This window comes from Macaca nemestrina, chromosome 7 (genome assembly GCF_043159975.1).
Source record: "Macaca nemestrina isolate mMacNem1 chromosome 7, mMacNem.hap1, whole genome shotgun sequence".
Taxonomy (NCBI): domain Eukaryota; kingdom Metazoa; phylum Chordata; class Mammalia; order Primates; family Cercopithecidae; genus Macaca; species Macaca nemestrina.
In genome coordinates, this window is record NC_092131.1 from 108,870,780 (window position 1) to 108,897,699 (window position 26,920).

Genomic DNA, 26,920 nt, shown 5'->3' on the forward strand with positions numbered 1-26,920 from the left:
AGAAAAACATCATCATTCTAATTTTCACTTCGCTAATTTCATTCACTTTTCTAATTTTCATTCAATTTAATTTTCTTTTAGACCCTTCTTCTGGATAATTCTTAACAACCTTTAGCTGAGCTGATTGCTATCTAACAAGAAATTCGGGAGGCATCTTGGAATCTCATTTTTCTGTTATCCTGGGAGGGTCGTTTACCTCTTTCCTGTGTTAGGTCTCCTGTTTCCTAATCACCTTCCTTCTTCCTCCTCATTTTTATGGATACATTCTCCAGAAGCTTCCTGCTTATCTGAAAAGATCTTTATTTTCTTCTCAAACTTGAGTGATGATTTTTCCATGTATATAATTAGGTAGAAATGATTTTCCCTCAGAAATTTGAAGGGTTTGCTCCACCATTGTCTAACATCAAGCAACGTTTCTGAGAAATCTAAAGGCATCTGAATTTCCTGCTCTTTTTTCCTCCTCTCTGGATGCATGTAGAAGCATACGTTTTCCCCCAGTGTTCTGAAATTTCCTAATGTTATGCCTTGGTGTGGGTCTATTTTCATTCGTTGTACTGGACACTCAGAGTGTCCTTCACTATAAAAATCCATTCCCTTCAGTCCTGAAATATTTCCTTGATGATTTCTTCTATTCATTTTCCTCTGTTTTCTTGTTACTTTTCTTTTCTTTTCTTTTTGAGACAGAGTCTTGCTCTTGTCACTCATGCTGGAGTGCAGTGTCTTGATCTTGGCTCACTGCAGCCTCCGCCTCCTGGGTTCAAGCAACTCTCCTTCCTCAGCTTCCTGAGTAACTGTGACTACAGGCACGTGTCACCATGCCTGGCTAATTTTTGTATTTTTTAGTAAAGACGGGATTTCACCATGTTGGCCAGGCTGACCTCAGGTGATCCACCCGCCTCAGCCTCTCAAAGTATTGGGATTACAGGCGTGAGGCATCGCACCTAGCCATTTTCCTCTATTATGTTGAAACTCTCATTATTCAGATATTAGATCTTCCAGTTTTCTCTTTGTTCATTTGCCCTGCCTTCCAGGAGATTTATCAAAATTTATTTTTCAACTCTCTTTACTATTTTCTCTTTCTATACGTATATTGTTTCCTGAGTTATTTTTTGTTCCTTGAATTTTTAGAAACAGAGTTCTGTCCCTGATTCTCAGATGGAGTATCTTCTGTTTCATCTCTGAGAGTATGAATAGACATTTGGGAGGAAAATTTTCTTCGTAGTCTCAGTTGCTCCCAAATTGCTGTTTTCTTTTAATTTTTTTTTTGTCACTGTATTTAAGGTTAGAGATCTTTCTAAGATTTCTGGTGATCCTTGTTTGTTTATTCAAGTTTAAGGAAAGGAGCTGTGAGCTTAATTGGAGGGAGATGTGGCTGGTACATCTCATTGCCTGATGATGTCTTTGGGTGTTCTATTTTGAAATGCTTTGATTTCCCAGAGAAGTCCCTTCTGAATCCAATATTTTAGGAACCAAGTGAGGCAGAAAGCTGAGATTTCAGCATTCGGTACATTAATTTGTATTTAATTCCTGTTTTCAGTATAGTACTCTTGCCCTTAATTGTACTCAGTTATCTCTTAGTCCAGAAAATTGCTGTTTTACCCTCTTTAGATAATAGCACACAGTCATGCCAAAGTAAAGGAGGTCAGCTGGGAGTTTAACCTCTTTTTAAACAAACTTTCAATCAGTCGTACTGTTTTGACCCCAACTTCATCCCACTTTCAGAAGTATCTGATTTACCACTTCTGAAGACTTCCATGAGTTCCGCAGAGTGAATTGAGTTGCTTCTAGGAATTCCCCACTGCCATCTTAGGATTTACCTTTTTTTTGGCCTGAGAAATCAAAAGATATCCTTAATATGAAATAAGTAATTTAAATAACACCATAATTATTATGGAAATTGAATGTATAATATAAAAACTCTTTACCCTCAATCTTAAGGTCTAGATGGTTTCACTGGCAAATTCTACCAAACATTTAAAGGAGAATTTACACCAATTCCATGTAATTTCTTCCAGAAAACAGAAGAGAAGAAATACTTTCCAATTCATTTTATGAATCTAGTATGACTTTGATACCTAAACCATACAAAGACTATACAAAGAAGAAAACAACAAACCAATATATCTCATGAATATGAAAATAAAAATTATTAATACAATCCTGTCAAAAGTATTAAGAAATATATAAAAGGAATTATACACCATAACCAAATGGGATTTATTAGAGGAATGTAAGGCTGTTTCAGTATTTGAAAGTCAATCAGCGTAATCCAGCTAATTAATAGACTAAGGAAGAAAAAATGTATAGGATCTTATCAATCGATACAGAAAAAATATTTGACAAAATCACCAATTCATGAAGAGCTCTCAGAAAAATAGAAACAGATATCAACTTGATAAAAATTTAAGAACATTTAACTAATATTGTATATTATAATTGATGGTAAAAGACTGAATGCTTTCCCCCTAAGGTACAGAATAAGGCAAGGGTGTCTATCTCACTACTCTTACTCATAGAAGAAGAAAAATAAAACTGTCTTTGTTTGCAGATGACATTTTTGTCTACATAGAAAATCCCAAGAAATCTACAAGATAACTTCTAAAACTAAAAAGTGAGTTTGGCAAGGTCCTGGATACAAAATAAAAATACAGAAATCAATTGTATTTCTCTTACTAGTGATGAGCACATAGATAACAAAATTTAAAAATACAATGTCATTAATAATCATTCACAAAAGTTAAATACTAAGGGTAAATCTAAGAGAACATGTATAGGACTTGTACACCTAATACTGCAATGTGCTAATGAAAGAAAAACCCTAATAAAATACCTGTAATACATTTACCCAAGGAGATGAAAGATCTCTACAATGAAAACTATAAAACACGGATGAAAGAAATTGAAGAAGACACAAATAAATCGAACAATATTCTGCATTCATAGATTGGAAAAAGTAATACTAAAATGTTGATACTACCCAAATTGATCTATAGATTCAGTGTAATCTCTATAAAAATCTCAATGACATTCTTCATAGAAATAGAAAAAACAATCCTAAAATTTGTATGGAACCATAAAAGACCCCAAATAACTTAAACAATCTTGATCAAAAAGAACAAATCTGGAGGCATTATACTACCTGACTTCAAAATATGCTACAGAGCTGTAGTAAACAAAACAGAATGGTAATGGCATAAAAACAGACAAGTTGTCCAATGGAACAGAATATAGAGCTCTGAAATAAGTTCATATATTTACAGCCAACTGATTTTTTTACAAAGGTGTCAAGAACACAGGGGGAAAAGATGGTCTCTTCAATAGATATCCACATGAAGAAGAATGAAATTAGACCTCTATTTCATGCCATATAGAACAATCAACTAAAAATAGATTACAGATTAAAATGTAAGAAATTTTACATCCAGAAGAATCATAGGAGAAAAGCTCTATGACATTTGTTTGGGAAATGATTATTTTACACATGACCCCAAAAGCACAGAAAAATATGGACAAATGGGATTACATCAAACTAAAATGCTTCTGTACAACAAAGGAAACAATCAACAGAGTGAAGATATAACCTACAGAATGGGAGAAAGTATTTGCAAGCTATGCCTCTGCCATGGGGTTAATATCCAAAATACATGACAAATTAAACTGAATAGCAAGAAAAAAATTACCTGATTAAAAATGGGCAAAGGACCCAAATAGACATTTCTTAAAAGATATACAATGGCTAAAAGATATGTGAAAAAATGCTCAACATCAGTAATTATCAGGGAAATGCAACCTAAACCACAATGAGATATCATCTCACACCTGTTAGGATGGCTATTAAAAAGACAAATACAACAAGTATTGGCAAGGATGCAGAGAAAAGGGAACCCTTGCACCCTGTTGGCGAGAATGTAAATTGGTATAGCTGCTATGAAAAACAGTATAGGGGTTCCTCAAGATATTAAAAATAGAGGTATCAGCCGGGCATGGTGGCTTATGCTTGTAATCCCAGCACTTTGGGATGCCGAGGGGGGTGGAGCACCTGAGGTCAGGAGTTCGAGACCAGCCTGGCCAACATGGCAAAACCCCGTCTCTACTAAAGGTACAAAAATTAGCCAGGTGTGGTGGCGCATGCCTGTAATCCCAGCTACTCAGGAGGCTGAGACAGGAGAATCACTTGAACCTGGGAGGCAGAGGTTGCAGTGAGTCAAGATTGTGTCACTGCACACCATGCACACCAGCCTGGGCAACAGATTGAGACTCTGTCTCAAAAAACAAACAAACAAAAAGATATGATCCAGCAGTCTCACTATTGGATATATATCCAAAGGAGATGAAATCAAGATGTTGAAGAGATACCTGCACTTCCATGTTTGTTGCAGTATTTTCACAATAGCCAAGGTATGCAAACAACTAAGTGTCCATCAGTGAATGAATGGATAAAGAAAACGGTATATATACACAATATAATACTATTCAGCCATGAAAAATGAAGGAAATCCTATTATTCATGACAATGTGGATTAACGTGGAAGACAGTATTTTAAGTGATGTAAGTTAGGCACAGGAAGGCAAATACCACATAATCTCACTCATATGTAGATGCTGAAAAAGTTGATCTCATAGAAAAAGAGAGTAGAAAGGCAGTTGCCAGGGGTTAGAGTGGTTGAGGAGGGGAGTTGGGGACATGTTGGTGGAAGGATTCAAAATTTCAGTTAGGTAAGAGGAATAAGTTTAGCAGATCTATTGTGTAACAGTGTCATTGTACTTAATAACAATATATTATTGAAAAATGCTGAGACTGAATGTTAAGTATTATCACCGCAAAAATGATAACTCTGTGAGATAATGGATATGTTAATTAGTTTGATTCGTCATTCCACAATGTATAGATACTTTAAAACATCATATTGTACATGATAAATACATACAATTTTATCTGTTGGTGTTTTGTTGTTATTGAGATGAAGGCTCACTTTGTTGCCCAGGCTGGAGTGCAGTGGCGGGATCTCTGCTCACTGCAACCTCTGCCTCCCAGGTTCAAGCGATTCTCCTACCTCTGCCTCCCGAGTAGCTGGGATTACAGGCATGTACCACTATGCCCGGCTAATTTTTGTATTTTTATTAGAGATGGGGTTTCACCATGTTGGACAGGCTGGTCTTGAACTCCTGACCTCAAGTGATCTGCCTGCCTGGGCCTTCCAAAGTGCTGGGATCATGGGTATGTATCTGTTGATTTTTAAAAGATATTTTAAAAGAATAGAGTGGGAGGAATCAGCTTACTTAATATCAAGACTTACTGTATGGCTGCAGTAATGAGAGCAGTGGTATTGGCAGAGGAATAAACAAATGAGATCAACGGGAGAAAATATTTGAAAATGACCTAACAAAGGAATAGTATCTCTATTAAGAACTCTTAAATATCAACAATTAAAAATCAAACAATCTAATTAGAAAATGAACAAAGGACGTGAATGGATATTTTACCCAAGAGAATTCACAGATGGCAAATAAGCACATAAAAATATGTTCAACACTACTGGCTATTAAGGAAATGCAAATTAAAACTGCAATAAGATATCGTTACCTACCTATCAGAATAACTTTCAAAAAGTTCACAACATGAAATACTGGCAAGGATGCAGAGAAAGAGTGTTGCTCTTATTTCGGTTCTGAGAATGTATAATGATATAGCCATTCTGGAAAATAGGCAGTTTCTTTTAAAAAATAAACATGCAACTACCATACAACTCAGCAATTGCACTCCTGGGCATTTTTCTCAGATAACTGAAGACTTAGGTTCACAATAAAACCTAAAACCCATACATGAATGTTTATACCGGTTTTACTCACAGTGGCCAAAAGGTGGAAACAACCCCAATGCCCTTTAGTGGGTGAATCGTTAAACAAATGGTGTTACATCTATACCAGGGACTGCTACACAGCAGTGAATGGAAATGAACCATTGATAAACACAACAATCTTGATGAATCTCCAGAGAATTACAATGAAGTTATAAAAATCCAATCTCCAAAACTTAAATACTGTATTTCACTTATGTAATATTCTTGAAATGACAGAAATTATAGAAATGGAGAATAGTAGTTGCTAGGTGCTAAGGAAGAGGATAGATGGGTGGGGAGGAGATGCAGCTTTATAAAAGGCAACTTGCAGGAGCCTTGTGATGATAGAAATGTTCTGTACATTACCTGTATTAATATCAATCTCCTAGTTGTATTCTTGTTGTAGAGTTTTGCAAGATGTTACCCTTGAGGGATCCAGGGGGTCTCTTATTATTTTTCTACAAATGCATGTGATTTACAATTATTATTATTATTATTATTTGAGATGGAGTCTCGCTCTGTTGCCCAGGCTTGAGTGCAGTGGCACAATCTTGGCTCACTGCAACGTCCGCCTCCAGGGCTCAAGCAGTTCTCCCACCTCCACCTCCTAAGTAGCTGGGATTACAGGTGCACGCCATCATGCCCGGCTAATTTTTTGCATTTTTAGTAGAGACTGGGTCTCACTATGTTGGACAGGCTGGTCTCGAACTCCTGACCTCAAGTGATCCACCTGTCTTGTCCTCCCAAAGTGCTGGGATTACAGGCATGAGCCACTGTGCCCAGCTGATTTACAATTATTTTAAGTAGAAGATTTAATTTAATTAAAAAAAAAAAACAAAAAAACTAGAAATGCCAGGCAAAATGGGACATGCATTTAAAACAACACCACCACCACCACTAAAGTTGAATCTACAAGAAATTAAGGGAAATCCACAGGGCCAAAAAGCAAAGAGTAAACTGAATGCCAAACTAGTAAGTGCATAACTGATTCTGTGCCTGCCCTGGTGATGGAGATGGGATTTGATCATCACAAAAACTCAGGCTGTTGAGTTTCAGTTCTTTCACAATCACAAAAGATCAAGTCTTTAGTGTATGTGAGTTCACACCGTGGGAACTGCAACCCTAAGATAAAGGCAAGACCCTTGAGGTTCAGACATTTAAACAGAAGGACTAGGGGAAAAACGTCCACACACCAGCATAGGGAATTTAAATATCTTAGTCTTAATTCCATATGAAAAAAAAAATCCACGTTGGAACAATGAACCTGTTCTCCCAAAATTTGGAATTGCGTATATATTGGCCTATACGTATTATATATATTGCATTGAATACATATATCCTATATGATTGTGGAAACATTTACTTGGGAAATTAATATGGAAAGTGATCTTGTAGCCTGTGATATCCTTGAGGTTATAGCAGCAGTGAAAGATCTGAGAGTCAGGCCACCAACCGGCTGCATAGGATTCCTGTCAATAGAGCCATGCTAATTGACAAACTTGCAATCCTAAAACTGGTAACACACAAGGAAATACTTGGGAGGAGTAAGCACCAGGAGGCAAAACATTGATGATATACGAGAGAAAAGCCATACAGTTATCTATATTGATGCAAAAGTAGCACTTGATAAAATGAATACTTATTCTTAATTGAAAAATATCAGCAAACTAGGAATAAAGGTATACACTCTTAATGTACAGTAGATAATCTTGATAGTAAAATGTTACCACATTCTCCCTAACATTAGGTGAGAGATAAGAATGCCCACTGTCATTGTTTGTATTCATTATTGTATTTGAGGTCCTAGTCAGTGTAGTAAGGCTAGAAAAAAAAATGAAATAGAAGGATAACTCTCATTATTCAGAGACTACTAAATTGTGCAGATAGAAAAATCCAAGGTACTTGTACATCAAATAATAAAACTAATAAAATAATTCAATAAAGATTATTGAAAACAAATTAATGCACAAATGACTGTGCTCTTACACGGTACCAAAAACTAAGTAGAAAGTAAAATTTCAAAAGGCATTACTAGCAAAATATATGGTATGTTGTAATAAATTCAATAAAAAATGTGTAAGACTTTTATGGAAGATTTAGAAGCTTACCTAAATAAAAGGAGAGATACAATATGTTCATAGATAGGAAATCTCAACATCATAAACATGCCAGTTTTTCCCTTTGTTAATCTATTAGCATAATTTCATTTCTAAGCATCATATAGGAGTGCAAAGAAATGAAAATAATTTTGAAAAAGAACAAAATAAGGGACTTGCACAGACAATTAAAATGTTTCTTTTAACTATACTAATGGCATAGGCAGGAATAGCAAGTGTGGCAAAATTGAGAGCCCAGAAACAGATATACGCATATGTGGAAGTTTGGTACATATTGAAAGTGGCCCTGTAAATCAGTGCAGGAAAGAGGGGTATTCAATACATGGTGCTCAGATATGATTATCAATAGTCAAAGGAAAATATTAGAACATATCAATTCATGTAAAGAATAAATTCCAAGTGCATTAATCTCTACTTGTAAAAAGCAATGTCTGGAAACATTTATAAAGAAATACAGAAGATTATCTTTGTGATTTCTAGATAGTAAAATATTCCCTAAGATACAAAAAGTTTGAGTTACAAAGGAAAATATAGATAAATTCAAGCACAATAAAAATGTACATCTGTATCACAAAAATATAAACCTAAAGAAAAGACAAGCCATAGAGTGGGAGAAAATCTTGACAATGAATATAACTAATAAAGGACTAGTATTTGAAATATTAAGTAACTTCTACTTACCAATAAAATAGAAGCAAAAAGAGCCTAGTAGAAAAGTGAGCAAAGAATATGAACAGGAAATTCACAGAAGATGAATCTGCATAGTAAAAAACAAATGAAAATAATAATTTCACTGACAAAAACCTGCAAAAGCATATGAAATGAGATTGGGTGTGGTGGCTTACACTTGTAATCCCAGCACTTTGGGAGGCTGCGATGGGTGAATCACTTGAGGTCAGGAGTTTGAGACCAGCATGATGAAACCCCTTTTCTAAAAAATGCAAAAATTAACCTGACGTGGTAGCACATGCCTGTAATCCCAGATACTCGGAAAGCAGAAATACAAGAATCACTTGCCGGGCGCGGTGGCTCATGCCTGTAATCCCAGCGCTTTGGGAGGCCGAGGCGGGCGGATCACAAGGTCAGGAGATCGAGACCACGGTGAAACCCCATCTCTACTAAAAGTACAAAAAATTAGCCGGGCGCGGTTGTGGGCGCCTGTAGTCCCAGCTACTCGGGAGGCTGAGGCAGGAGAATGGCGTGAACCCGGGAGGCGGAGCTTGCAGTGAGCCGAGATCGCGCCACTGCACTCCAGCCTGGGCGACAGAGCGAGACTCCGTCTCAAAAAAAAAAAAAAAAAAAAAAAAAAGAATCACTTGAGCCCAGGAGGTTGCAGTGAGCTGAGATTGCACCACTGCACTCCAGCCTGGGTGAGACAGCAAGACTCTGTCTACCCCAAAAAGAAAAAGAATATGAAATGACATATTTCACATTCTTCATATTGGGAAAAAATTAAAAAGTTTTAAAATGTGAAATATTGACCTAGATGTATAAAAATAGGAACCTTCCTGTACTGGTAATGAGGGTGAAAATTGGTATGCCCATGTTAGAGAGCAATTTGTCAATATCTGGTAATAGTGATGCTGTAAACACCTGGAACAGAACAACCCTGCTCAAGTATATATCCCAGAGAAATGTGTAAATATGCCTAACATGGTGATATAAGATTGCTCATTGCAGAACTGTGGGTGCAGTTTAAAATTTGAAACCAACTTCCAAATGAAGATTTGGAATAATCTTCATCAACATTTAGGAAAATTGATCAATGAAGAATAAAGAGAATTGATAAATAAATTTGGTATATTTATAACTGGGATTCCTACAGATCTCTAAAAGTGAATGAATTATAGAGTTACATCTGTTAACATGGATAGTCTCAAAAACAGCTTTCAGAGAAAGAAAAAAAACTGCAGAAGTTTTTTTTGTACATTATGATTCCATTTACTCAGTTACCTCTCCTATTTCTGATGTAGGATTTGCTTAACTTTTTCATTTCTTAGGACTAATATAGCATTCTTTAGTCTATTTCTATACAAACCTTAGCCTACATTCTGAAATTTGCTTTTAGGCCTGAGAATCTCCAAATTTGCCTGGTCCCTGAGCTCATCTAATTTAAACAGGTATCTAAGGGTAGAAAACATCCTAAATCAAATATGTATATATGTATTTGTGCATATGTGTGCATATATTGAGAGAATAATAGGTTCTGTGGTATTTCAGAAGTAAGATAAATGCATGTCATTGCATGTGCTCTCCCAGCTTGGTTCCTGGCATAGGATCAGGCCTGTGGCACACCCACTTTTTCCATGTCTAAGAAACAGGGACAGTAACACCACTTTTTGGCTATAATGAAATTAGTTTAATTCAAAAGCATGGTAGCAGGTTCTTTAATAATTCACTCATTCTTGCTCCCCACATTTTAAGCAGCTGCAAACCTTAATCATTCCTGACCCATTCCCATGTTAAGAACTTTCACTGTCGTTTTGGAAGTACTTTCCCTTGGAATGCTTATCAGGTCTCTTTATCCTTGAACTGCCTTGGAGACTTATTAAGTCTTCATAAATATTGAATACTTGTGGTCAGTTTTTCTTGGAAGAGGAATATGGAGGTGATTACATATAAAACCAAGCTGAAAGCCATCCCAAAGCTTTAGAAAGCATTTCAGTGCCTTCTCTTTTATCAGTGTGCTTCTTCAAATTCATGATTTAGGGCATTCATGATTTAGGAAAATAGCAAATATAGCTATTTTGCTTATATATTTCTTGTGGATAAAGTTATTTCAGAATTTGATTACTTTAAATAGTCAGTTCTTTTGCATTGCAAACCATATGCCAGCCAGAATGTCTCTTTCTCTTGCAGAAGTGTGTAACTTGATATTCTAGTTAAGTGCCAATCATGGGAAACACAGGTTTAAGTTAAATACTATTTTAAAAATTAATATATTTTTATTCTTCAAAACACATACTTCTCAGGCTTTATGACACCAGTATTTGAGTCAATATATCATCAAATGAATATAATAAATTATAGTGCTATGAACTCCAGGGAAATTTTATTAATGTTTTTAATATATCCTCATGTGGAATCAACATATGTTTTTTATATATTCATAAATTTATGACTTCAAAACTCTTCAATACAGGGTGTTATGAATGTTGTAATGGATAGAAAATACATAATTGTGAAATGATGCTCTTGAATTTTCAAATACTCTTGATAACCATTAGCTCTTGCATATACTAATTACAATGAAATTTAAAACTTGTAAGTAATATTTCTGCAGCTTAGTTGCTTTGGCCCAAAGGAATTATTCCAGAATAAGCTGGCAGGTTCCTGCTTGGGGAATTAGGATTCCAATGTCCTTAACTTTAAAATAACTTGCATTTCATTTTATGCCTGTTTCATGAAGTAGTCATTCGTTTTCATACTAAATTGTAACCAAAGCAAGCCACATCAATAGAGGCCAGTCACTGAGTTTACTATGTATTAGGTTGGACAAAGTAAAATAGATTGTTAAAAATGGTCACCAGGTGGTTGGGTTTTAAAAAAAAACCTTGCTACTGACTTATAAAGGAAATAGAGAAGTAATCTCCCTGAATCTTTATATCCATATCCTGGTAGATAGTAGGATCACCGTAAGACATTGTTGAAGGAAGACTGAGTCTAAAATGGTGCATTATGTTTTGAAAATTCATGACATAAAATGCTCTCTTTTTCATATCACCATGCTGCAATTGTAGTGGGATTTGTAGTAGAGTTGTACATACTTTTTAGGTTTATATTTTAAGGCTCAACACTCAAGATGCAAATTAGTGACTCCTGGAAACTCAGCTTACAATTAGGACACAGCAGGTGGCAATGGAGTTTAGGCCGTTGCTATACACATAGTCTACACTGAAGGCCTGAGACACAGCCATAAGATACCTTTGATATATTCTTTCCTTACCTTTTAGTTTTAAGTTTCTTTTTACAAGAACAGTTTTTAATATAAATAGCTAAAATTAAGCAACTACTAAAAATGCATCTAAAAATTATTTCTGAAAATGTTTAAAGAAAATGCCATTTTTATTGTTTCAACAATTTTTGTATTCCAGTATTCCCATCAATTCAAATATATTTTTTTAACCTGTGACTCTCTAATTTGCTTGTTCCTTTGAAATTAGCATTAAATGCTTTATAGAGGTGCAAGTCAGCATGGTACAAAAAGCTTTTTGGTTATCACTTCACTAATCTATTAGCAACTTCCCTCAACTGGGGCTTTTCCAAAATAAGAGAGTAATTTCAATTACTTCTTCACTTTTCCTATTATTTATTTTCTTCTTTTGTTCATACATAAAAAGCAAAATGAAGTAGGCCATGTAAGTGAATGACCTTTTCCATAGGCGTAGCTGTTGTTTCCCAGTAGAATGGAGTCATTTTCTCCTTGACCAAGAGAAAGACTTCTCCACACCAATATATTTTTTTCTACCAGCCTCCCAGTTTGGTGCTGCTTGAATGATTAAAATTTGATGTACTCTTAGCAAGATTTTAATAAATTTAAGAATAAAATACCTATGACAAAATTTTAAAAACAGAAATATGCAGTGCTGCAAAATATTAAGACACAGCCAACCCATTGTGATAATCTGGGAAGATGTTCTGAACCACAAATCACGAAAGCACATCTACCTAAATATGATTTAACTACAAGTTAGGTAATGCTTTTGGAGGCAGCTATAATGCTGTTCTTTTCACTCCAAAATGTCCTTCTCCCAAAGCCTTCTAAATCTAATTAGGGATTATACCACCTCAAAAACATAAGATGAGAGGAGACAATGGGTACAAGTTGCAGTTGGAACAGAAAGTTTAAGGTGAAGGTAGTATGAAATGGAAATGGAGGAGGGAGAGTTTGAGAAAAACTGCAAAGGAAAAAGTGTGGAAGTTAATATTAAAAGTTCACCGGACACAGTAAAATAGAAAATAACCACTACAGAAAATTAAAACCAGTAGTGTGGAGGAATATCTATAGAAGATTTCTTATAAGCACAAGAAAAGGTCAATGAAATGAGATATATATATATATATATATATATATATATATGAGGAAATCATAGATGGATTAATGAAGAAATAATAGATGCAGAGAGAGGGAGCTCCAACCTCACAATTATAGGCATTTATGGAACAAGAGCAGTAATCAAAATCATAATCTGAGAATAATCAGCAGCATTGTAAATAAAGACCTTGAATATTCCATTCAAAAAGGCTCACCATTTTCAGTAAAGACTGATGAAACACACGACTGGATACATCCTGATTATAACTTAACTTTTATATCAAATACTAACACAACAAAACAAGAGTACTATAACCTTTCAGGCAGAAACATAAAACACACAAGCAAAGGAATAATCATATTTCTCCTCTGCAAGTCTAAATGTCAAGGGTCAATGAAGTGTGTTTACAGCTTTGAGAAAAAAGGATCATGTAAGAAGTAATACCATATCATGCAGCATTGCCTTTCCTGTATGAAAGGCAAAGATTTAATCATATGCCAGCCATACATCCAACTAATTGAATAATATTTAGCCAGCCAAGAGTTAAAAACTCATACATGAAAAAATTCATATTATGAAAGGACTGGGATTTGTTTTAAAATACTTCTAAATATGTATTGTATGTATGGACAAAAATGAAAACCTAAAGATGTTTACCAAATAAATTTTATATTATATAAAAAAAAATGGACTCAGAAATCCCACTTCTAGGTATTTACCCGAGAAATGAAAAGCTTTGTTAGCATAAAACCTCCATGTGAATGTTTATAGCATTTTTTCATACTTACCCAAAACTAAAAACAACTCAAATATTACCTGGTGAGTGAATAAACAGTTGTACATTTGTGCAATAGAATACCACTCAGCAATTAAAAAAGTGCAAACTAGATACCTGCAACCACAAGAATGATTTTCAAATATATTATGCTAAAAAGAGCCAGTCTCAAAAAGCTACATATGGTGCGATTCCATTTATATAACATTTTGGAAAAGACAAATTATAGGGACAAAACCAACCAGTGGTTGCCAGGAGCTGAGGGTGGGGGAAGAGGCTGACTATACAGGGGCAACCTGAGGGCATTTTTGGGGTGATGGAACTGTTCCAAATATTCCTTGTGGTAGTAGTTACACAATTGTATGGGTTTGTCAAAACTCTTAAAATTGTATACATACCAAATAGAATTTTAATATATGTCAGTTTTTAAGTAGGGAAAAAGAGAAGCAGTGTAATCACAAAAGGTAATATTGGCATAGCAATGTGAACATACTTAAACACTGAACCACACACTTAAAAGTGGTTAGGATGGTAAGTTTTATGTTATGTGTATTTTGTCACAATTTTAAAAGTTTTAAATTTACAGCTACAAAAATAATGTTTGTATAATGGACTGTGATGTAATCATTAAAATAATTTTTCCAAAGAATTATCAATGAAATGAGAAAATGCTTATAATATTAGATTAAAACAAATACTAGGATGAATTAACAGTATGATTTTCAATCCTGTAAATGGCAGAAACAATGGAGGGTTAAATGACAAAAGAATAAAGTTCTTGGTGATAGGATTTTGAGTGACTACCTCTATACTTCCTGGCACATTACTGGTTTCCACTTATTTCTTTTGTAATCAAGAAAAATGGAAGCATCAGAAGGTATATGCAGTGAGTTTAACATTGCTGACTCTATCAATCATTTCATATAGGCTCATATTTAAATCATAGTGGCAAAAAAATGACCTCCTATCCACTTTAAAATTATTTTGTTCCCATAGAAATAAATATTTTAGTAACAATTGAAATAGTATCTATTGACTTTTAATTCAAAATGATTATTTAAGCCTGTGTTTAGCTTTCCTGGCTCCAAATTTGCCATTGAATTCACCAGGAAAATATAAAGGGAAAAAATATGTAACTCCATTGAAAAATTGGGAAAAGTGCTATGAATAGATTAGATATCTTTAAGGAGTTTATGTAAAATATAGACGGACAAGCACTGGACTAAGGGAAGTACCTGTTGGATGGAATTCCAGTCTCCCAAAGGAAAACTGCCTGGAAAGTGAGTGGCGGGGTCCCAGAGCTAGTGGCTGTGGGGGAAGATAGGTTATGTGGTGGTCATCCCTGGAAAATTCTCAAACTTACCAGTATTAGCATCCCAAGAATGCTGTTCCAACATGACTTTGTATAATCCCATTTGGTAAGGTCAATGATTGAAATAAAGTAGGCTGGGTACAGTAGCTCACACCTGTAATCCCCCCACTTTGAGAGGCTGGGGCGGGTGGATCACTTGAGGCCAGGAGTTCGAAACCAGCCTAGCCAACATGGTGTAACCCCGTCTCTACTAAAAATACAAAAATTAGCCAGGTATGGGGGTGTGCGCATGCAATCCCAGCTACTCTGGAGGCTGAGGCTGGAGAATTGCTTGAACCTGGGAGACGGAGGTTGCAGTGAGCTGAGATCAAGCCATTGCACTTCAGCCTGGGAGACAGAATAAGACTCTGTCTCAAAAAAAAAAAAAAAAAAAAAAAAAAGGAAGCATTACTTCAAGCAAATTTCTAACAGACACTGTTGTACTAATTAAAGGAAGACAGTGAGTGCCCTGCTAATTTGAGTTGCTTCAGTAAGGGAAGAGAAATGTCCTAGTGGAAACATGCTACACAAATGCTTCTGCATGTAGCTTTTCCCTTTTCATTATAGAAAAGAATACACATATTCACACATGAGACACACACATATTGTACATTAATTGTAATGGTTATACGGGCTGTTGGGTAAGAATTGCATGTGAGTACTACTATTACCTAAAGAATTCATTCTTTATTTAATGTGACACTTCCACAAGACTTCTTGGCCCCCAATCCTTGAAAATTAGTTTCTTAGAATTAAACTTTGAATCTTTGGGGTAATGTGCACTAGTGAAAGTTTTACAGGGAACCAATGCCTTGTATTTGATTTTTTTTTTTTTAAATGCTGCCTCTTCTATGAAATCATGATTTCTTCTTTCTTCTTTCTTTTTTCCTTTAGGAATTGTGAAGGGCAGAACATTCGGTACAAGACATGCAGCAATCATGTAAGTCCTAAAATAAAAATATTTTATCCAATACAATATGTTCTTGTTTTAAGTTACAATGTTCCAATGTGTACTCTAAAACGAATGGTCTCTTAATACCCTTTGTGGAAAATTTAAGTATTTCTTTAATTGACAACAGATTATGTATATCAAATATCTTCCATTTATACTACCTTTTTAGGCCATATCACATTCATGATCTAATTTGTTAAGTATTTAATAATTTCTGAAGTCATAGAAACAATACATAATATCTGCTTTTATGTTCATTATCTTACCTGACCTTCGCACTGTCTCTAGGCAGGCAAGGTCCGGTTATTTCTCTTTTGCAAGTGAGAGGACTGAGGCTGAGCAAGGTAAAATTATTTTTTGAAGGTCACATAGGAAGAGTAGACTTACTTGAACTAGTCTGTTGCTATTTCTACCTCAGTGTCAAGGAATACTGTAGGTGACTCATCAGCAAATCACACAGAAATATACAAAACCCTACTCTTATTTTACATCAGTCAACACTAAAAATAAAAATTCAAATATCTTACTTTAGAAATTTGAAAATAAGGCTCATGCCTGTAATCCTAGCACTTTGGGAGGCCAAGGCAGGCAGATCACTTTAGGTTAAAAGTTCGAGACCGGCCGGGCGCGGTGGCTCAAGCCTGTAATCCCAGCACTTTGGGAGGCCGAGACGGGCGGATCACGAGGTCGGGAGATCGAGACCATCCTGGCTAACATGGTGAAACCCCGTCTCTACTAAAAAAATACAAAAAACTAGCCAGGCGAGGTGGCGGGCGCCTGTAGTCCCAGCTACTCGGGAGGCTGAGGCAGGAGAATGGCGTGAACCCGGGGGGCGGAGCTTGCAGTGAGCTGAGATCCGGCCACTGCACTCCAGCCTGGGCGACAGAGCCAGACTCCGTCTCCAAAAAAAAAAAAAAAAAAAAAAAAAAAAAAGTTCGAGACCAACCTGGCCAATATGGTGAAACCCCGTCTCTACTAAAAATACAAACTTAGCTGGGCTTGGTGGTGCGTACTTGTAATCCTAGCTACTTGGGAGGCTGAGGCAGGAGAATTGCTTGAACCTGGGAGGTGGAGGTTGCAGTGAGCCGAGATCACACCACTGCACTCCAGCCTGGGCAACAGAGTGAGACTCTGTCTCAAAAAAAAAAAAAAAAAATTGAAAATAAACAATAAACACCAGAAAGAATCCATTCTATTTTCCATTCAAAGCATTTCCTGGTTATCAGTAAGAGGCTAACTAGAGGTACTTGGCACTTACCTCCTCATACACAAAAAGACCAAAACAACAAATAAACAACTACAATTAGACTAGAGTATCTGAGGGAGAGCACTGCAGTATAGCAAGGGAATGGCAGAATCCCTGTGGCAAACAGTAACTCAGGATGGCAGCATAGAGAGGAGGGTGAAGTACTCTGCCTCTACTACTCCATCTCCTCTGTCAGGTAAGCAGGGAGCCCCCAGCAGCCCCTGTTACCAGTACAGATACAGGTAGTCCTTGCTACAGGTGAACGTGGCAGTCCTCACAGGCCCTTGGGGGAGCTGTCTGGAGTTCCCACAGCGGCATTGTTTCACAGTAGGAGCTCACATTGTACACTGCCCACCTCCCATGACCCAGGCTGTTATGGCACAGTGACACCTTGAAACTGGAGCCACTGCTAGAGTGTGCTCTACTCTGGGGAACAGTAACCACTGATCTTTCCATCCCTGAGACTCCACTGTCATTCTTACATGCTCACACAGATGACTGTAGCACCACAACCCCAGCTGTTTAGAACCTAGGCCCAGTGAAATGGTGATGACCCTTGCATCCAAGTCCACATGACACCCTTCCCTGCAAGGAACAGGTGATCCTGCACAGTTGTGCATGTACCTCCAGCTTAAGAACCAGCCTGGTGGCCCTTTCTGTGGCAAAGCTGCACCACTACTGCCCTAAACTCCTGCAGTCTAGGCCATTGAGGCACTCAGAGATATTACTACATGGATTATACCTGATGAAGCTGTATGGAGACCCAACTACTGTGTCCACCCAGAACCAATGTGAATTCACACTACTCAACTGACACCATAGGACACATCTGTAGGAAAAAGTCTTTCCTTATAAAAGCTACTCTGTAAAATTGGAAGCAGAAACGGATTCAGCAGATGCACAGATATCAAAGTAGATGCACAAGGCTAGGTGTGGTGGCTCATGCCTGTAATCCCAGCACATTGGGAGGCTGTGGCGGGCAGATAACTTGAAGTCAGGAGTTTAAGACCAGCCTATCCAACATGGTGAAACCCTATCTCTACAAAAAATACAAAAATCAGCTGGATGTGGTGGCACACACTTGTAATCCCAGCTACTTGGGAGGTGAGGCAGGAGAATCTCTTGAACCTGAGAAGCAGAGGTTTCAGTGAGCTAAGATCACACCACTGCTCTCCAGCCTGGGTGACAGAGCCAGATTCCATCTCAAACAAACAAGCAAAAAACAAAACAAAGTAGATACACAAGAAACTTGAGAAAGCAAAGAAACATGACACCTTCAAATGAATGTTATTCTCCAGTAGTAAACCCCAAAGAAAAGGAAACTTAAAAAATGTCTTAAAAAGAAATCAAAGTAGTGATTTTAGGGAAACTTGCGAGATACAGAAGAATACAGATAAAAAATGTAATGAAATCATTTGAATTTACAATAGCTACATTTATAATAGCTACAAAAAGTAATATACTCAGGAGTAAATTTAACCAAGAAGGTAAAAAATCTGTACATTAAAAATTATAAAACATTAATGGCCAGGCGTGGTGGCTCACGTCTGTAATCCCAGCACTTTGGGAGGCTGAGGTGGGTGGATCACGAGGTCAGGAATTCGAGACCAGCCTGGCCAACATAGTGAAACTCTGTCTCTACTAAAAATACAAAAAAATTAGCTGGGCGTGGTGGCAGGCACCTGTAATCCCAGCTACTTGGGAAGCTGAGGCAGGAGAGTCACTTGAACCCAAGAGGTGGGGGTTGCAGTGAGTTGAGATTGCGCCATTGCACTCCAGCCTGGGTGACAGTGCGAGACTCCATCTCAATATATAAATAAATAAACTACACAAAACATTAATGAAAGAAATTAAAGAGGATGCTAAAAGAGGTGTTCATGGATTGGAAAAATTCACATTGTTAAAATGTCCTTACTATCCAAAGTGATACACAGATTTAATATAATCCCTGTTAAAATTCCGCACGGTGGCTCACGCCTGTAATCCCAGCACTTTGGGAGGCCGAGGCGGGCGGATCACGAGGTCAGGAGATCGAGACCATCCTGGCTAACACGGTGAAACCCTGTCTCTACTAAAAAAAAATACAAAAAATTAGCCGGGTGTGGTGGTGGGCACCTGTAGTCCCAGCTACTCGGGAGGCTGAGGCGGGAGAATGGCGTGAACCCGGGAGGCGGAGCTTGCAGTGAGCCGAGACTGCGCCACTGAACTCCAGCCTGGGTGACAGAGCGAGACTCCATCTCCAAAAAAAAAAAAAAAAAAAACCAAAAAAAAAAAAAACAAAAAAAATTCCAGTGACATTCTTCACAGAAAAAAAAAAATCCTAAAACTTGTATAGAATCACAAAAAGACTCTGAACACCCAAAGCAATCTTGATTAAAAACAAACAAACACAAAAATCAAAACTGGAGGCATACCACTACCTGACATGAGAAAGTGATAGTAACTAAAACAGCATGGCATTGGTGTAAAAATACACACAGATCAATGGCACAGAATAGAGAGTCCAGAAATAATTCCACATATCTACAGCCAACTGATTTTCAATAAGGGTGTCAAGAATACACACTGGGGAAAGGACAGTGTCTTCAATAAATGGTGTGGGTAAAATTGGATATCTATATGCAGAAGAATAAAACTGGACCCCTATCTCTCACCATGTACAAAATCCAACTAAAAATGAAGTGAAGATGTACATGTAAGACTTGAAAATACGAAACTGATAGACAAAAACAGAGGAAATGCTTCATGACATTGGACTAGGTAAGGATTTTTAAAATATGATCTCAAAAGCACAGACAATAAAAACAAAAATAGACAAATGGGATTATATTAAACTAAAAAGCTCATGTACATCAAAGGACACAATCAAGAGTAAAGAGACAACCTATAGAATGGGGGAAAATATTTGCAAACTAGACAGCTGGACAAGGAAAGAATATCTAGAATATATAAGGAATTCAAACAACTCAGTAGCAAAAAAACCCAGAACAAATAATTTGATTTAAAAATGGCAAAAGGCCTTAATGAACATTTCTCAATAGAAGACATAAATACCAACCCAGGTGTATGGAAAAATGCTTAACATCACTAATCATCAGAGAAATACAAATCAAAACCACTATATCACCTCATTCCACTTAAAATGATTATTATCACAAAGACAAAAGACACAAGTGTTTCCAAGGATGTGGAGAAAAGGGAACCCTTATATGCTATTAGTGGGGATGTAAATTAGTTCATCGTTTGTGGAAAATAGTATGGAGTTCCTCAAAATATTAAAAATAGAACTACCATATGATCCAGAATCCTATTACTGGGTATATATTCAGAGGAAATGAAATCAGTATATCACAGAGACATCCTCACTCACATGTTTATTCTAGCACTATTCAATGGAATCAACTTAAGTGTCCAACAATGAATGAATGGAGAAAGCAAATGTGGTATATATACACAATGAAATACTAGGCAGCCATAAAAACAAGGAGATGTTGTCATTTGTGACATGGATGAATCTAAGGGATATTATGTTAAGTGAAATAATCCAGGCAGAGAAAGACAAATACCACATAATCTCATTCATATGTGGAATCCAAAAAGAAAAAACCTTGATATCATGAAAGTAGGCAATAGAACAGTGGTTACCAGAGACTGGGGAGGGCCGGGGGCAGGTAGAGATTGGGAGAGGTTGGTCAAGAAAGTTACAGCTAGGAAGGAAGGATGATTTTTGGTGTCCTATTGCACAGTAGAGTAACTATAGTAAACAGTAAGACATTGTATATCTCAATTTAGCCAGAAGAGAGGATCTTCAGTGTTCCTACCACAAAGAAATGATAAATTTTTGAGGTGGTAAACATGCTAATTACCCTAATTTGTTCATTATATAATGTATACATGTATTGAAATATCAAGTTGTACCCCATAAATATGTGCAATTTGTGGAGCCCTAAGGAGTTGAAAGAAAACTGAAAAATGAGCTTAGCTGGCAGAAACAGAAGTAGGGGGTAGAGAGGAACAAATGTTCTGAGAAATAGGGTCAACTGCAAATGGCTCACTAGCACCCAAGCATCCTGTTACAAGCATCCCAATCAAAGCCCACCTGCACCTAGCATCCTGTCTGCAAACATTAAGCCCAAGTAACACGACCTAAAAAACTCCCCTCCAGTCCCTGCCTCTTTGCAGACAGCAGACAGCCTTCCCTCTGCTGTATTGCCCATTGCTCGCTGGCAGTGTATCTCCCCTTTTCTTTAAATAAATCTGCCTTTCCAGACTTATTACTGTCTTGGTAAATTCTTTTACTGACTATGTGTTGGCCCCAGGCAGTCACTAACCATGACATTTTATATGTTTATTAAAAATTTTAAAAACATTTCCCTCATTGGTGGTATGGACCCAAATAAAAATGACAGGAATTAAAAGGAAATTCTGAGAATCTGAAGATCTCATTTAAATGAGATTGATTGATTTATTTTTAGCCACTTTTCTCAATTGGCTGTAACTAACTTATTTTAAAAGATCAATTACTGGGGCTTTGTCTCTCTTTCTTCTTTCTCTGTCCCAAGTCAGTGTGAGATATCGGTCCTGGCTAAGGGTTTCTAATCTACGGATCAAGCTTTTTCTTGGTGGGTAGGCCCCCAAGTTCTGTGGGAGTAGAAAGCTGGCAGTCTTTAGCAACACCTTTTGACTGAGAGCTCAAGCCGTATTTGCAGTCCGTTTCTATCAACGATCAAGCTGACATTTCTATCTGTATTTCTCCACTGGTTCCGAACTTGAATGGGAAAAAATGGATGCTTATTTACTGGGGCACTCAAACTCAAATATCACTTAGCCAGAAGTAACCAGATTTTTATCAAATGAGTCCTCGGAGGGATTTTGGAGCACTACACAAATGGCTTCACATCTCTGGTGATTTGAATTGAATCATGCTTGATGTTGAGTGACACACCTGCTTGTGAATGCTGAATTAACTGAACTGGAAGTCCAGGTGGGGCATGTAGGAGGGAGAGATAGAGACCTGAACACAAAGGCAAGCATGTCAGTGCCAACGTAGTCTAGCCTTCCTTTTAAACAGGCATGTGGGTGCATTAGCAACCTCAGAGTTTTATCCATGAGGCTTTTAGATCTACCACCTTTTTCATGGGTGCATTAGTTGTTTTTATTGCTGCAGTAACATATTACTATAAACATAGTGGCTTAAAACAAGACAAATGTAGTACTTTATGGTTCTGACAGCCAGAAGTCTGACACAGGTCTTACTGGGCTAAAATTAACATATAGGCAGGGCTATATCATTCTGGAGGCCTAGGGAAAAATTAATTTCCTTTTTTTCCCAGCTTCTAGAGGCTACCCATGTTCCTTGGCTTGTGATTCCTTCTTCAGTCTTCAAAGCCAGCAACATTACGTCTGTTTGAACATTTCTCCTTTTCTTTTTTTTTCTTTTTTTTCTTTTTTTTTTTTTTGAGACTGAGTCTTGCTCTGTCGCCCAGGCTGGAGTGCGGTGGCACGATCTCGGCTCACTGCAACCTCTGCCTCCTAGGTTCAAGCGATTCTTCTGCCTCAGCCTCCTGAGTAGCTGGGATTACAGATGCTAACTACCATGCCCAGCTAGTTTTTGTATTTTTAGTAGAGACAGGGTTTCACCATGTCGGCCAGGCTGGTCTCGAATTCCTGACCTCAAGTGATCCACCTGCTTCGGCCTCCCAAAGTGCTGGAATTATAGGCATGAGCCACCGCACCCGGCCCGAACATTTTTTCTGCAGTCATGTCTTCCTGTGACCACAGTTGGGCATTGTTGTCCCACCTGGATAATCCTAGATAATTTCTTTGTCTCAAGGTCTCTAACTTTAGTTGTATGTGCAAAGATCCTTTTGCCATGTAAGGTAACACAGTGACAGGTTCCAGGGGTTAGGTCATGGATATCTTGTGGGCCAAGGTGCTGCCCACAAGATATTTTGCCCACCACTTTATTTCTGCCTTCATTTCATTATGTACCCAGTAGTCATTCAGGAGCAGGTTGTTCAGTTTCCATGTAGTTGAGCGGTTTTGATTGAGTTTCTTAGTCCTGAGTTCTAGTTTGATTGCACTGTGGTCTGAGAGACAGTTTGTTATAATTTCTGTTCTTGTACATTTGCTGAGGAGTGCTTTACTTCCAATTACGTGGTCAATTTTGGAGTAAGTACGATGTGGTGCTGAGAAGAATGTATATTCTGTTGATTTGGGGTGGAGAGTTCTATAGATGTCTATTAGGTCTGCTTGCTGCAGAGATGAGTTCAATTCCTGGATATCCTTGTTAACTTTCTGTCTCGTTGATCTGTCTAATGTTGACAGTGGAGTGTTGAAGTCTCCCATTATTATTGTATGGGAGTCTAAGTCTCTTTGTAAGTGTCTAAGGACTTGCTTTATGAATCTAGGTGCTCCTGTATTGGGTGCATGTATATTTAGGATAGTTATCTCTTCCTGTTGAATTGATCCCTTTACCATTATGTAATGGCCTTCTTTGTCTCTTTTGATCTTTGATGGTTTAAAGTCTGTTTTATCAGAGACTAGTATTGCAACCCCCGCTTTTTTTTGTTCTCCATTTGCTTGGTAAATCTTCCTCCATCCCTTTATTTTGAGCCTATGTATGTCTCTGCGTGTGAGATGGATCTCCTGAATACAGCAGACTGATGGGTCTTGACTCTTTATCCAGTTTGCCACTCTATGTCTTTTAATTGGAGCATTTAGTCCATTTACATTTAAGGTTAAGATTGTTATGTGTGAACTTGATCCTGCCATTATGATATTAACTGGTTATTTTGCTCGTTAGTTGATGCAGTATCTTCCTAGCCTCGATGGTCTTTACATTTTGGCATGTTTTTGCAATGGCTGGTACCGGTTGTTCCTTTCCATGTTGAGTGCTTCCTTCAGGGTCTCTTGTAAAGCAGGCCTAGTGGTGACAAAATCTCTAAGCATTTGCTTATCTGTAAAGGATTTTATTTCTCCTTCACTTATGAAACTTAGTTTGGCTGGATATGAAATTCTGGGTTTAAAATAAGATACAACATACCAGAATCTCTGGGACACATTTAAAGCAGTGTGTAGAGGGAAATTTATAGCACTAAATGCCCACAAGAGAAAGCAGGAAAGATCTAAAATTGACACTCTAACATCGCAATTAAAAGAACTAGAGAAGCAAGAGCAAACACATTCGAAAGCTAGCAGAAGGCAAGAAATAACTAAGATCAGAGCAGAACTGAAGGAGATAGAGACACAAAAAACCCTCCAAAAAATCAATGAATCCAGGAGTTGGTTTTTTGAAAAGATCAACAAAATTGACAGACCACTAGCAAGACTAATAAAGAAGAAAAGAGAGAAGAATCAAATCGACGCAATAAAAAATGATAAAGGGGATATCACCACCGACCCCACAGAAATACAAACTATCATCAGAGAATACTATAAACACCTCTACGCAAATAAACTGGAAAATCTAGAAGAAATGGATAATTTCCTGGACACTTACACTCTTCCAAGACTAAACCAGGAAGAAGTTGAATCCCTGAATAGACCAATAGCAGGCTCTGAAATTGAGGCAATAATTAATAGCCTACCAACCAAAAAAAGTCCAGGACCAGATGGATTCACAGCTGAATTCTACCAGAGGTACAAGGAGGAGTTGGTACCATTCCTTCTGAAACTATTCCAATCAATAGAAAAAGAGGTAATCCTCCCTAACTCATTTTATGAGGCCAACATCATCCTGATACCAAAGCCTGGCAGACACACAACAAAAAAAGAGAATTTTAGACCAATATCCCTGATGAACATCGATGCAAAAATCTTCAATAAAATACTGGCAAACCGGATTCAGCAGCACATCAAAAAGCTTATCCACCATGATCAAGTGGGCTTCATCCCTGGGATGCAAGGCTGGTTCAACATTCGCAAATCAATAAACATAATCCAGCATATAAACAGAACCAAAGACAAGAACCACATGATTATCTCAATAGATGCAGAAAAGGCTTTTGACAAAATTCAACAGCCCTTCATGCTAAAAACGCTCAATAAATTCGGTATTGATGGAACGTACCTCAAAATCATAAGAGCTATTTATGACAAACCCACAGCCAATATCATACTGAATGGGCAAAAACTGGAAAAATTCCCTTTGAAAACTGGCACAAGACAGGGATGCCCTCTCTCACCACTCCTATTCAACATAGTGTTGGAAGTTCTGGCTAGGGCAATTAGGCAAGAGAAAGAAATCAAGGGTATTCAGTTAGGAAAAGAAGAAGTCAAATTGTCCCTCTTTGCAGATGACATGATTGTATATTTAGAAAACCCCATTGTCTCAGCCCAAAATCTCCTTAAGCTGATAAGCAACTTCAGCAAAGTCTCAGGATACAAAATCAATGTGCAAAAATCACAAGCATTTTTTTACACCAGTAACAGACAGACAGAGAGCCAAATCATGAATGAACTTCCATTCACAATTGCTTCAAAGAGAATAAAATACCTAGGAATCCAACTTACAAGGGATGTAAAGGACCTCTTCAAGGAGAACTACAAACCACTGCTCAGTGAAATAAAAGAGGACACAAACAAATGGAAGAACATACCATGCTCATGGAGAGGAAGAATCAATATCGTGAAAATGGCCATACTGCCCAAGGTAATTTATAGATTCAATGCCATCCCCATCAAGCTACCAATGAGTTTCTTCACAGAATTGGAAAAAACTGCTTTAAAATTCATATGGAACCAAAAAAGAGCCCGCATCTCCAAGACAATCCTAAGACAAAAGAACAAAGCTGGAGGCATCACGCTACCTGACTTCAAACTATACTACAAGGCTACAGTAACCAAAACAGCATGGTACTGGTACCAAAACAGAGATATAGACCAATGGAACAGAACAGAGTCCTCAGAAAAAATACCACACATCTACAGACATCTGATCTTTGACAAACCTGAGAGAAACAAGAAATGGGGAAAGGATTCCCTATTTAATAAATGGTGCTGGGAAAATTGGCTAGCCATAAGTAGAAAGCTGAAACTGGATCCTTTCCTTACTCCTTATACGAAAATTAATTCAAGATGGATTAGAGACTTAAATGTTAGACCTAATACCATAAAAATCCTAGAGGAAAACCTAGGTAGTACCATTCAGGACATAGGCATGGGCAAAGACTTCATGTCTAAAACACCAAAAGCAACGGCAGCAAAAGCCAAAATTGACAAATGGGATCTCATTAAACTAAAGAGCTTCTGCACAGCAAAAGAAACTACCATCAGAGTGAACAGGCAACCTACAGAATGGGAGAAAATTTTTGCAATCTACTCATCTGACAAAGGGCTAATATCCAGAACCTACAAAGAACTCAAACAAATTTACAAGAAAAAAACAAACAACCCCATCAAAAAGTGGGCAAAGGATATGAACAGACATTTCTCAAAAGAAGACATTCACACAGCCAACAGACACATGAAAAAATGCTCATCATCACTGGCCATCAGAGAAATGCAAATCAAAACCACAATGAGATACCATCTCACACCAGTTAGAATGGCGATCATTAAAAAGTCAGGAAACAACAGGTGCTGGAGAGGATGTGGAGAAAT

General features: G+C 37.4%; 1 protein-coding gene across 7 annotated transcripts in view; it reads left to right on the plus strand.

Moving 5' to 3' along the window:
* The window catches only part of LOC105497462 (ADAMTS like 3), a 434,450-nt gene that overhangs the window by 162,231 nt on the left and 245,299 nt on the right, over positions 1–26,920 (plus strand). For all 7 annotated transcript variants that reach the window (XM_024797846.2, XM_024797843.2, XM_071100796.1 and 4 more), the window contains exon 5: positions 16,014–16,059. In XM_024797846.2, coding sequence (XP_024653614.2) covers positions 16,014–16,059 — 46 coding nt within the window. The remainder of the gene's footprint in view (positions 1–16,013; positions 16,060–26,920) is intronic.